The 13,369-nt window shown below is 39.7% G+C and overlaps 1 protein-coding gene and 1 long non-coding RNA gene across 18 annotated transcripts in view; one reads left to right on the top strand and one right to left on the bottom strand.

Moving 5' to 3' along the window:
* Positions 1–1,345: 1,345 nt before the first annotated feature.
* On the bottom strand, positions 1,346–7,927 carry LOC113035748 (uncharacterized). Its single transcript, XR_013901539.1, has 3 exons — positions 7,374–7,927; positions 3,966–6,764; positions 1,346–2,996 (listed from the first exon to the last, which is right to left on the bottom strand). It is a non-coding gene; the product is annotated as an uncharacterized LOC113035748 (long non-coding RNA).
* Positions 7,928–8,030: 103 nt separating this feature from the next.
* synrg (synergin, gamma) overlaps positions 8,031–13,369 on the top strand; it is a 60,064-nt gene continuing 54,725 nt past the window's right edge. For all 17 annotated transcript variants that reach the window (XR_013901538.1, XR_013901537.1, XM_080289267.1 and 14 more), the window contains exon 1: positions 8,031–8,148. Coding sequence is in view for 15 of the 17 variants with exons in the window: in XM_080289267.1 (XP_080145393.1) it covers positions 8,114–8,148 (35 nt within the window). In the remaining 2 variants the exon portion in view is untranslated. The remainder of the gene's footprint in view (positions 8,149–13,369) is intronic.

Below are 13,369 nucleotides of genomic sequence, written 5' to 3'. Positions count from 1 at the left end.
CAAATAGATTTCAAAATATATGTAAACATATAAATTTTAAAATGTTCCATCGACCTACTTTCGGGGCCTTCAGGCGATGAGGCGATGTTTGAACACAAATATCTTAACTATCAAAGATGAAAGCCTACAGCCTACATCTGCCCATCATATTGAAAAATGTTTGAATATTGACTTGTGGAAATATGAAAAAGAAATCCAGCACTCCTGCAAAGTCCATATTTGAGCACACACTAATAAAAAACTTAATATTGGATGGGAGAGGTCCATCATAATCTTCCTAGCTTTAGTCTTGCACCGCTTGGTGTAGATGGACAGCAGGTCAGGAAGCTCTGATTGAATGATGCGTTCGGCCGAGCGTACCACTCTTTGCAGATCTCTTTGCACCAAACCAGGTGCAGATGTTTCCCGTCAGGATGCTCTCGATGGTGCAGGAGTAAAAGTTCTTGAGCACCTTCAGTGGCAGATGGAAGTCTCTAAGTCTTCTGAGGAAGAAGAGACGCTGACGGGCTTTCTTAAGTGGGAACAATTTCTGAATGATATAGAGCTGAATTTCACAATGCTGCAAAATAAAGCATGTAGAATACTTTTTAACTTTTTAACAAGAAAACTCTATTTTCATTCGATTTTCATCATTGAACAGAAAATGCCCTTAAAATCTGGTCATTTGAGATGTAATGACTCTTACTCCTTATTTACTCTTGGTAAGGTGGCTTAACATGGCTCGTTTTTAAAGAACTACCGCTCAACCGTTCAGTTGAAAAACAAAAACCACATAATGGAAACAAAGTCAGCATATACATAATGCTAAAATTAAGATACAGTTAAGAAGATTCTCCATTAGAAATTTAAAATGACTGTGACGCTGCGATGGAAGCTGACCGCAGACTGAGTGTGGCAGAGGACTCGAGAGGTCACCACAAGAAGCGAGTAGACACACTGGGATCAGAGGACTCGCACAAAGAGACAGAAAGTGGAAGCCGCAGAGTGAATGCAGCCGTGTGTTTAGCAGCGCCACAAGAAAGGATGCTACATCAACTCCAGCTGAGGCCCGAGGGGTTAATGGATAAGGCTACCCAGCAGGGGTCAAGGGTCAGGAGGCCACTCTGCACCAGGGCTAATTGGTCACTGCGACCAGAGTTTACGCCAACTTTTCTACGGAGAAATACATACACATGTATGGAGCTGCTCTGACAGGAGTCTTCCATCAAAAGCTGTGATCAAGAAGGCCTCTGTTGTGCTGCAGCACAGTCATGGAGATCAGCCAGTAACAATCGGCAGCCTTCACCGTACATCGACACCAGTACCACCTACGGTGACAGCTAGGCCGGACTAATGACAAGATAGGTGGCTTTTGATCTGAGTCATTTATTCATCAGCTTTCTTCTGATCATGGATTTGTTTCATTTTATCGCCACCAAACGTCAGAACACATACAAAATCTTTATTAGCTGTGTTCAAGAAGCCAAGGTTTCAAAACATTTGTTGAAAACAAACTTTGAGTTAAAGAAAATGATTTAGAAAATGACAATAAAACTAAATAAAGCAGTTCATATTTAATTCTGACTTACATTTTGGCTTTTTTGCAATTATACATCCTTCTACTCCAAACAGAGTTTCATACTTTGTTAAACAAAGGTGACCCGAGTTATGTTGTAAATTGAACCCATTATTCCCAAATGACAATGAAAAAATATCATCTGTTCAAGACGATACTTACAGTTTTCAAATTTAACGCGGTCCAATTACTCCGAAACAGCTTGAAGAAATTAAAAATGTAATCCACACAAGAGCTCGGGTGTCAGAAGGTTAAAAGTAAATTAGAAAGATGGTTGGTGTTCTGTTACCATCCTTTTACATGTAAGAGGCATACAGAATATAAATAAATGTCTATTATTGCTGCAGCTCTGGGTTTACAGAGATGGCACAAATTCATTGTAACACAAATAACACAACAATGAGTGCAAACATTACAAAAAAATGACAAAAATAAAATTTTTTAACTTTGTACATTCATGCTACAACATTCATAAATTACCAACATTAACATACATTATAATACTTGAGAAATAAGAATAAAACTTGTCAAATTTTACAGAGGAGAAGTCAACTTTGCAGCTGAAGATCTGTTTAAATATGCATCGATGGCTTTTGTCTTTGAATTCTATCAAAAGTACAACTAATCAAATCATACAATGTTTTCAGTTCAGTAAAAAAATATGTGCAGAAACAGGTCTTTTAGTGTAATAATACAATAATATACTCTTGGATATTGTCACTGCATACTGCTTTTGAGTTACAGTAACAGCTGTGCGATATTTTATTAGCCTCTCATATTCTGGGAATGTTAAATCTTCATTTAGTATACAAAGCTGCTAAAAAAAACAACCTGAGTATCTCAGAAAGTGTATTTAAGTGCAGTGTTACATGTACTCAGTGGCACGGACTATGGCATGGAGGTGAGCAAGTGGTTTCAGTTAATAAAATGAAGCTTCTAAGCTGTTCAGGTGGAAGGATCGATTTACATTTAATAATAATGATCGTTTGTTGTTTTGAACCTCATCCAGCTACAGCCACCTGCTGCAGGAACTCAAGAGAACAAAAAAAACCAAAAACATATAACGAGTATATATAAGTACTGAACTAAACATCGGGGCCACGCTTGTTGTTTCAGCCCAGGAGTGCAAGCCTGTTTTCTCCCAGTTTCCCTCTATTTGCATCTGAAAATCTGTGAGAATCCCTGGTTCAGAGGAATCCTGACAGATTGATGTTGTCATGCTGATGCTGTCACTGTCTTGATGCTGGACGGGTTAATGATTTATGGGGAATTGTGGGATTCCTCGAATGAGTCCCGGGTTAATGTTCACCTTTCTCGGCAGATCTCTGGGTGTGGGGGACTGCTCACATCCAGTCCAGATCCAACTGTCGAGGGGACTGACTGAGTGGCCGGCCTCCAGCTAAACCCGGCACACAGCAGGGAGGAAGACCATGCTCGGCGACTGAGAAGAAGAGGAGGAGGAGGCTAATGAGGCCTGATCAAGCTCAGCAATGGGTCACAACAGAGACAATGAGAGCAGAACAAAAAAAAAATCCAAGCAGTTATAAAAAGCTCAAAGAAAAAACAACAACAACATGCTTTTCTCATTGTGTAAGGTGTGCAAGCTTCATGCATGACAAAGAACATTGTGGCCCACGCAACATGCACTGACATGCACAAGTAGGAGGTATCTTATGTCCACAACACAGAAGTTTAAATATTTCATGTTTTATTCACCAAGTTAATCATTTGTATTTTCTCTAACTGTAATCAAACAATGAACATGTTAAACAATCAGGAGTAAAATGATGATTTTAGTCCATTACAGGACCGGCTAAAAGCATCACCAATAGATGTTTAATATTCCTTTAAATTTGACTCTCTGCACATGTGACAGCGCTTCATTAAAGTCATTTTGAATCTGAAGTCAGTTTTAGACTCAATATGCTCACAAAAGTATTGTGTCGTTTAATAATAATGTATGCGATCTATAATTATAATTACAGGCAACATCAGTGGTCCCTCTCATGGTCTGGGGTTTGTCATAGTTTCCATCAATGACTTCTGCTAAAAATGCTAAAAAGCATTTACAAATATTGTTTCATTTCCTTTTTTGCTGAGTTTATATGTTTCCTTCAAATAATTAACGTGTCTTTTGTACAGTAAAAAATATTTCCCAAAGTAGGGCAGTGGGTGGAGTTTTATATGCACTGAGGCTGAATATCTTGAATGAAATAACTGCTTGTTTTAATGTATCTATCTGATAAACTTAGTACTTTTTTCATTTTTACATTTCAGGCAGACAAAAAAAGTTTTTTTTTTACTCAAGTTAAAGCTCCTAATGTATATAAATGAACTATTTTACAATCATGTCAATTTTGTTTACACAACACAACTTAAACTCTTCCTATTATCTATAAAAGGACCTCACCGGGACATGACCTTGATGTCTTCAGCAGTAGTTGGTCATGTGTAAAGACACAGCGTCTCTGTATTCCATCCTGCTTCCTTTCTGTTGGCCTGAAAGTACAAAAAACTAAACAAAACAAATAGATCCTGAACATAGTGGAATCAGCCTCTTTAATATCGTCCAGGTACATATATGACCTCCGTTTCCTCAGTGAAAAAAGTATCATAAATTTAACAAAAGCTTACATTAATGCCACTAATAAACTCAATAAAACACTGAAAGCTTTCCTTTTCTTTCTTGTTAGTCAATCGGGATCCAAAAATGTGGTCATGTCCCCCTCTGTCATGTATATGCTCTGTGAACAGAGCTAAGGTATAAGGCTGGGAGCAGACCAGGTGATGGATAGCAGCAGGGCTTGTTGTCCTCTGCTTTACATGACTCTCATTAAGCTGTAAATCTTTCACAACAACACCCACTGAGACAATGCCACACAGGCTTCTCCTTGCTGCTCCACCTTGCCCTCGGCGTAACAATGAAACTGAATCACTTTGTCAGGACACACAATTGCCTCAGTGTTTCAGACAGCCAGTAAAAACGTTGGACAACACATCAGTGTGTGAATGTGGGTCTTTGGTGAATCATAACAGGCAATCATAATTATTCAACATCTCGATGGTATCTGAGATAGTCACCTGATGACACATATGAAAATACAATGTAGCAAGCTGATGTAGAAAAATTGGGAACTTTGTACAGTTATGTACCATTACTTGTGAAAACAGATGCATACTATAAATGTCTTATCAGCAAGCTGTACATGTTTACAGTGTAATTTGAGACAAAGTCGAGAAAGATACGAAATTTAATTCAGAGTACATGCAGTTAGATTTTAAATGTCAAAAAACAAAAATAAAGAAAAAAGGTAAAACGACGGGAACAAAGTAGGAACACTAAACAAAGTATGATGCTATGATACTGTAAAGCTAATACGTAACACTGCTATTTGTTTTTGTAGATTATATACGCTGTAAAATTACAAGCTACAGTACTTTACTGTAATTGAACAAATTACTTACAGTAACTAAGGGCTGTGTGAGGTATAGACTGTAAGATAATCCAAAAAACAAACAAACAACCCTCTCAAATTTATATCTAAAAAATTATACAGTGCTTGCTGATAATCTCAAAAAATATTTGGGCCAGGCACCTCCATAAAAACAGAGACTGCTGTCACCTCCCCTCACCTATGGGCAGCTTTGCTCGCTCTTACTCGGAAAATCAGACACAGCCTTCGTGGGTGATAAGAATAAGTAGGTATACCTGTCCTACTAAACTGTACCACAGATAAAGAATCACGTGCAGCTAACTGGCACAGGATCATATTTGCACACGTGACTACTTTCTCGTTTTTATTAAATTCTGAGATCTGGAATATGAACTTTATTTTTGTCATTTTCGAGCTTTAGAAATTGCAGGTATTAAAGTTGAAGTATTTTCCTCCAACATGCAGTTTAATGATCACAGCAGCTCACAGGTTTGTTTCTGTATGACAGCTTGTGGGGATAGGTTAATTGATTAATCCAAATTGCCACTAGGTGTGAATGTGAGTGTGAATGGTTGTCTGTCGGCCCTGCGACAGACTGGCGACCTGTCCAGGGTGTACCCTGCCTCTCGCCCTATGACAGCTGGGATAGGCTCCAGCGCCCCCCGCGACCCTGAAAAGGATAAGCGGAAGCGAATGGATGGATGGATGGAGGTTTTGTTTATGTGCCTTTGCATGTTCAGGTTCTCGCCTTAACAAAACCTCGACAAAGCTACACACTGACACCTGCTGGCAGAAAGTTTGTATTGCAACAACCAATATTAAAGATGGGAATTTGTTGCCCTGCATTAGTCCTCGCAGGTCGGCCTTCCGCTCCGTTCGTTTGGACCATCACAAAGGCGTTTTTATTTTATTTTATTTTATTTATTTATTTTTAGCATACACAAATAAGCCAACTGGGGTGATTCTAGGATCAGAGCTTTGGGGGTAAACTTTACTTGTCGCGATGAAACTTCTTTCCTGTCTCTGTCAGTCCCTGTCCTTAAATGTCTCCAGTTGTCCCGAGTTCTCTCTGACTGTCTCCTTGGTGCATTTACACCCCTGTTCCTCCCTGTCCCCGTCGTCTGTTGTCTTTGTCTCCGTTATCAGTCATCATAATTTTACCATCTCTGTGCAAGTCTGCAAATTTCTTTATTAAATTATAAGATTCTTAAATTCATCAAGTCTCTCTGTGCCTGGGTCCTCGTCACAAAACACATTACTGTTTTGTACGTTTTAACACAATTTAATCCCCACATTTGTGAAAGAAAAGCAAAACACTTTTTTGAAAAGTCTGTAACAAAACCATCAAATCTGATAAAGGTTATTTAAATGCTACAATAGACTACTACTGTCAGGGTTCCTGGGTCGTTGACCCAGTGTTTTCCGTTTTGTCATCTTCAGTTTATTTTCACATCTGTTTTCTGTGCCAGCATACCGCCTGCGTATTGTGTTCCAGTTATTCCCACGTATCATTAGTCAGATTATGTTCAGCTGTGTACTCACCGGTCTTTCATTATCATCCTCACCAGTCTGTTAAGCCCTCTGTTTCTATTCGTTCACGGTCGTGTCATTGATGTTACGTTGTCCTTCCCGTGTGTTCCCTCAGTTCAGTCAGCCGTTCAGTTGTCTAGCCAGTCAGTGTCTGTTCACCCACTCCCTATAATAAACCTTCACCTACCTGCCAGTCCTGCGTTTGGGTTCCTTCTTCCTCGCCTCCACACAACGCCTGACAACTACTGCAAAAGAAGAATGGATTGGAATAAAACAAATACATATCTAACCTAAAGTGCGCTTTTGGAAAACATTTAAAGCTGCTGTACAGAATCTTTGAAACAAGCTAGCTTAAAACATTTTTAGAAGATAAACAGGGAACTCTGCTTCCCCTTACAGCTCCTCACTCCACCAGGGCTCTGTTTGGCACTTTCTGATAGTGTGCAAATGTGATGCACGTACTGTAGTGCAGTCATACAGACAACTAGATGGTCCAAAAGTGGGCCTACCTATTACTGGCTGAGGTTTTAGTAGAGTTGTGGCTGAACCACATAAAAATATATAATTAATTTTAATCTCCCCAATCAATGATAATGTTATGTTGGAATGTTGTTAAAGAGGGTCAAAAATGTTTCAACCTGTGTTGCAGATTCTGTATAGCAGATGAAAAAAATACATTAATATGAAAAAAAATACTATTAAGATGACTAATAATAAAGTCCTCACTCAGTGTACTTTCAACCAAAAGGCAAATAACCAAACCATCTAATAAAAGATATAGATATTGAAAGAAATATTAAAACACTGATCCACATTGATTGATGGATCATTTGATCTTACACTTTTTTTTTTACCTGAATCTGGCTCCTTTTTTGTGAAAAACTTCCTTATATCCATTACGAACTTGGCTGTCTCTCTGTGCACACACACACACACACACACACACACACACACACACACACACACACACACACACACACACACACACACACCAGGAGTTAATGGGCATCCAGTCAGTGCAAGACAATATAATTTCCCCATATTAGACAATACAAATCCTCGCAATAGCACACCTGTCGGGAATTAACATTACAGTCTTTAAAAAAAACACATCATGTTGTTTTAAAAAAAGATCAATTTTCCTTGACATTGCTAACAAAGTTAATCAAAAACTAGTAACTTAACTGTTAGCTTCAGTCATTTGGAGAAAGAGAGCATCCAGGTTACTGAAGACATTGAAAAAAAGTGAATTATTATTAATTATGTATTATCTCAGCATTTTGTCTTTCTTAGAAGTAGCGCCAAGATATTACTACCGAAATAATAAGTTGAAATTTCACTGGTGGAAACAAACTGTGGAATATGAAGACTTAAGGTTAAAGGTAAAATGTATATGTGGACCTGTGGTGGGGGTGGGGGGTGGGGGGGGGGTAATTCAGGAAAAAACAACAACAAATAAGCCAACAAAACTAAAAATTAGCCCTGCTATGAGCCGGCAGGTGTGCCTGACAGACTGAACTCAGGGCACCGAACGTCCCACAACACAGTCCTAAGTAGTGACGTCGTCTTCCTCTCAGTGACTGCTGTTATCAAGATGGCGCTGCGGCCAGGATCTGGGGGAGGTGGCAGGTATTTTAGCCATTTTAAACTGACTCATTTCAGGGGAAGTAATTTGTGCGTGAAACATTCACCCCCGACAGTCGCGGGGCTTCACATTTAGCCACGAGGACGCCCTCAAATATCGCGATAAAGGCTGGCTTAGTTTGTCGGAGCAGGGAGATGAGATGAGATGGCTCGTAGTCAGGTGCCACAGCTAACGTTAGCTGGCTCCTTCTGCCTTTACCTGTCCATGTTCAGAGTGGACCAGACTAACTCCACGGTGTGGTCATATTAACAGATTTCACGCTTAAGTTATTCTGTGGTAGTCATAGTGTCCATTGCTCTCGGTCTCTGGTGATATAACGCGATACTTGCTAGATGAATCTCTTGTAGCATTGCTAGGCAGGCCTGTGGGTGGCTGGTAGGGGCACATATTTACACTTTCTCAGAATTATGTTTTCTATTATTAGGGATTTAGTATGGTGTTGGCTATTTACGAAGATAAAGCATTAGGACGTGAAGATTTGTGGGGAAGGGGTTGATTTAGTTAAGTTTTTGTCCCTGTAACACACCAAGCAGCAGAGACTCTAAGCCCTTCTTCAAGAGTCAGATTGCTCTAATAACTCTCTGCTGAATTACATAATCAGCCCTGTCGTACATGCATATTCCAGTAAGTAGCTGTAAATGGTGAGGAGATGTTCAGGTGTCTTATTAAAGCAGTGTGATGATGGTCTGCAGAGGAGATGAAAAGGCCAGCCTCATGATTTTTTCATAACACGAGCTCCAGCACCCTGAATAATAAATATACTCTGGCTACAAGGCTAGCCAGGTGATACTGATCTGACAGGTGAAACCAAAGCCCTCAAGACTGTCTGTGCCATTCTTTCACTGTGGCTGGTAAAACCTCTAATGTATACTCTGGTAGATTTGGGCTATATTTATATGTTCAAAAAATGTGTCATTTATGAGATGGGCCATGCTTAACTTTGACTTTGGAAATCCTTTTTTTTTTTTTTTTTTTTTTTTTTAAGTATCTACTTCCATGGTACAGTGTGACTTTTTTTATAATCAGTGGTCCCATTTGGTAAAAAACAATCTTGGAAACTTCAATCTTGGAAATCTTGGAAACTGAGTAGCTGCAAGAAATGACAACGTGGGTATGATAAAAGTAAAATGTACCTGAATGCTAAAGTGCAAATCCAGGAGGTGAAGCCTGTTTGAGAATTCCAGCAACCTTTTGTAGTTTGTAGTAGGGCTGTTCGATATAACGATATATATCGGATGACAAAACGTCTATGGTTTCATTTTACGCTATCGTTTGTTTCGTGGTGTCGCAAAATAAACTGTTTACAGCAATATTTTTTCACCGTTTTGATGGTCACTGTAGTGGCTATATTAATTTCTTTAAGTTCTCTCTTTCTCTTATATTTAATATAACCACACTACAGGCGGACAAGCACCTGTTTTTATGCGTTGTGGTTAGCAACAAGACGGTAACACCATCGCGTATCCGCTTGTTTATGTACCACATAAACCTTTCACAATAAAGCTCAAGATCCTGTTGAGACTTTTCAAAATAAACTGAATCGCGTGAAAGAGCAGATTATTAACGGATGAGAAGTAAAAACAGAGCCACCAGGTGCTAAAAAATAAACCTTAGACTCAAACGTTAGAACAGGCTTTTCCCCGCAGCATGCCGTGTAATAAATACTCACAAAGAAAACGGCGGCCTTTACAACTTATGTCTAAAAATGTATCGTTTCATGCATCGGTTAAAACACTCGACTCCAGCTACATGACGCGCAGCTGGAAACACTTCCCGCAAGTCGAGCTGCCCGAGATTCACAGAATTTACAGAAAATGTTATATTTTTGCGATTTATGTCGTTATCGGACGATAGATTTCTTATATCGGGATATGAGATTTTGGTCATATCGCACAGCCCTAGTTTGTAGGCTCCATGCAGATCCTCTGTTTTCAACAAGGCATGTGATTAAATACTTTATGAATGTCAGATGATATCCTGTGCAGAAACCATACTTTTTACACCAGCTATTTAGAATATTTCTTCTTCTCTCAGCTGCTCCCTTTAGGGGTTGCCACAGCAGATCACCTACCTCGATCTCAGTCTCACTCTACCCTTCTCTTCTGACACACCAACCCTCTGCATGCCCTTCTTCACTACATTTGTGAACATCCTCTGAGGTCTTTTTCATTTCCACCTGCCTGGCAGCTCCATATTCAACATCCTTTGTCTTTTTTATCCACTATCCCCCCCTGCACATGTTCAAGCCTCTCTAAATTTGTTTCCAAACTGGGCAACTCACGATGTTCCTGTATATGAGAGAGAAAATGATTAGTGCTTGCTTTTCAGAGTGCTTTCGGTTACTTTTAGTGATGCATTAGTTGTAAAATTCTGGGCCGATACCAATGACATTTTTCCTGCTCTGTTTATTCCCTCTGTTATATCAAGAAAACAAAGAAATCTTCATTATACATGGATATCTAAAGTTTTTTTTTAAAAGGGGCTTTCAGCTCTGAAATACAAATAATGACATTAAAATCAATACAACTGATAAATCAGTAAATAAGATAACATTTTCTGAGTTCAGTGGTGGATCCGTTGGCTAATATATCAGCCAAATGTCAATCAGTTGGCTGATAACACCTAATAACAGCCGTCCGATAGATTCATTGGCTCCAGCCATGGCGACTTTTTCCTACATAATAGCATCTATGGAAGCAACAGCATTAGCAGCGAATGAGGAAAAAGTGCATTCGTAAGGCAGAAAATTGAGAATTTCTAGCATGTTTCTTTGGGTAAATAACAAAGCCCTAAATAATCAGTTGTTTGTACGTAAATGCTTTAGATCTTTATGTAGCAGAAGTGGCAGGTCTATTAAAAGTAAGCTTTTCCTTTTTATAGGAGTGATTTTAAGTTTGCTCTCTGTTCCTCTATGAGAGCAAATAATTTTAACAGTAACGACTCTGGCTAAAAACTCTGAAACTGTCCCTTCTGTCCCCAAGCATTTAAAGCAGTTTGATAAGCTATTAGATGAATCCAGACCTTTTACAAGGCTCAGGCCTGCCTGGTGTCCACAGCTGCTGTCGCCGCTTATCTCCCTCTATGTTAATCCACTCGGCCATGACCTCTGATTTGCTGAAGGATGGCAGACAGTAGTGCCGTCATGCTCAAAAAGCTTTTTAAGCTGCAAATCTTCCAGTGAGCAGATGCGAGAATCTGAAACCCTCTGGTACTTGTCATATTACAACAGTATCCTGTGAGGGGAAACGCTGGCTTCTTGCTTTGAGTTTAAATGTTTTTAGATGAGCAGAGAAAAGAGGACCACTCATCAGCACCAAGAGTGCCCATAAATTCACATTAGTGTGAATTAAATGTGACAGACTCAGGAGGACTTGAACAAATAGCTGTTGTGACTATGTCCCAAATCATAAATGTACAGTACTATGTTGAAGTTGAGCTGCAGCAGGGCTGTAATTTCATGTACTACCATTAGGTAACACAAGATGGCACAGTGATTCAATTGAACCTTTTGTTTAAGCAGGCAAGTTATTAAAGCACATCCATTTTAACAATGGAAGCCTGCAAAAGGCAAAACCTCTTGGAGAAACGGCTAACCCACACACCCACTGGTAAAACGGTGCCACCCGGTAGAGAAAGCTTTAGGTAAATTCTGCAGAGGGTAATTACAAAAAGTACCTTTAACCCTTAAAATAACAGATAATTTTGGCTCTTTGAAGTAAGCCCATGCAGACACAACATTTCCATGTTATCACATTGGACACTTCAGAGTTCCTCTTGCATTGGGAAAACTCAAAATTTCAAGGATTGTAATTGACCAGTTTTCTAAAGTGGGGTTTAAATTACTCAAACGAAAACAACTTGTGTTTTTTACAAGGACAGAAACACGAGGAAAATTCATAGACCTTAACTAAGGTAACAGGGACTCCAGTTGTGTCTGTGTGCGTACTCCCTCCCCAGAGGCCCGTTTTGTGTTGGAGAAAACCTATAACTCCAGCGGACATGTAGCACCACCTGATGAATATATATGGTTTGCTCTCTGCCAGCTCCTGAGGGAAATATGTGGTTCTTAAGCTGCTAAATGCTCCACTGGTTTTGCTGGCTAGTTACTAATTGTGTTTCAGATACAAGGAAATATGAGGGTTCTCCGGCTGGTTAGACAGTGCTAGTGAATGAAGATATTTGGAAATAGTAATGACTCTGTGAATAATGATAATAACGAATAACGGACAGGGTTAATCGATAAAGAATAGTTGCAGTCGTCGTGTTTACAAGCCTGCATTATGAGCCAGTGCCTGCTTTCTGTGACAGTGATCTCTCTGCTTCCCTTCTGTCAGCACAGTTGTCTCAGTTCTAAAGTTACCAGTATTATATTGTGATGATCACATTAAACTGGGAATCGTTGGAAGCAGAGGCCCGGCTGGCTCCGTCTTCTGTTTGTTTCTGCATCAACGCTTCCAGTCTGTGAGTTGTAGTAAGTTATTTGACAAATAGCCGAAGGCCTGTGTGGGTTGGCTCCGGCGAGGGAGAGACTTGGACGACTCGTAGAAAGACTTCCTCTGATTATTTCTTAAAGGCCTGTTTCTCAGCACAGCGACAAGAGTCCAAGTCGCCTGCAGAAACTCGCCCAGCCATCTACCCTCTTGTTTATCTGGCATGAACGTTGCTCCAAAGGATCTGAGGGGTTCTTTGTGAATAAGCCTCAGCTGCTTCGAGTCTGTAGAACAAAACTGCGTCTGCTTGTTGATGTCACTGTCATCAGCAACACACTTTTATCGCATCCGTGTTTAATTTTACCTGTCGGCTTACGGGAGTGTGTTACTGTCATCTGAAGAATTACAGCAACAGGATTCAGATTTGCCGCAAGGAGGAAGGCATTTTCAAGTTGTTTTGAGGAGGTTGCAGTTTTACTTTTTTATATTTTTGGTTCTGTTTTGTCATCTCAAATGAGATCAGTATAAAATGGAATAAAATTAAACTGAAGGACCACATGAAACTGAAAAAATGGACTGATTTGTACAGCTCACAGCCTCTCAATCTCATTTATTGTCAAGCAAACATGGCGTCACATCTAATTTCACTTATCTCTTCCACGTCAGTTGTGTTATTATAACGGCTGTTGATTTTAAATGGTATTGTTGCAGCTAAGTGACAACGAGTCATCTGCTGCTATAAATGTTCAGCAGGGGACCGGGGAATAAAAAGGCC

This window comes from Astatotilapia calliptera, chromosome 14 (assembly GCF_964374335.1).
Source record: "Astatotilapia calliptera chromosome 14, fAstCal68.1, whole genome shotgun sequence".
Classification (NCBI taxonomy): Eukaryota; Metazoa; Chordata; class Actinopteri; order Cichliformes; family Cichlidae; genus Astatotilapia; species Astatotilapia calliptera.
The sequence above is the reverse complement of the archived record's forward strand: the minus strand, read 5'-3'. Positions and strand labels throughout refer to the sequence as shown.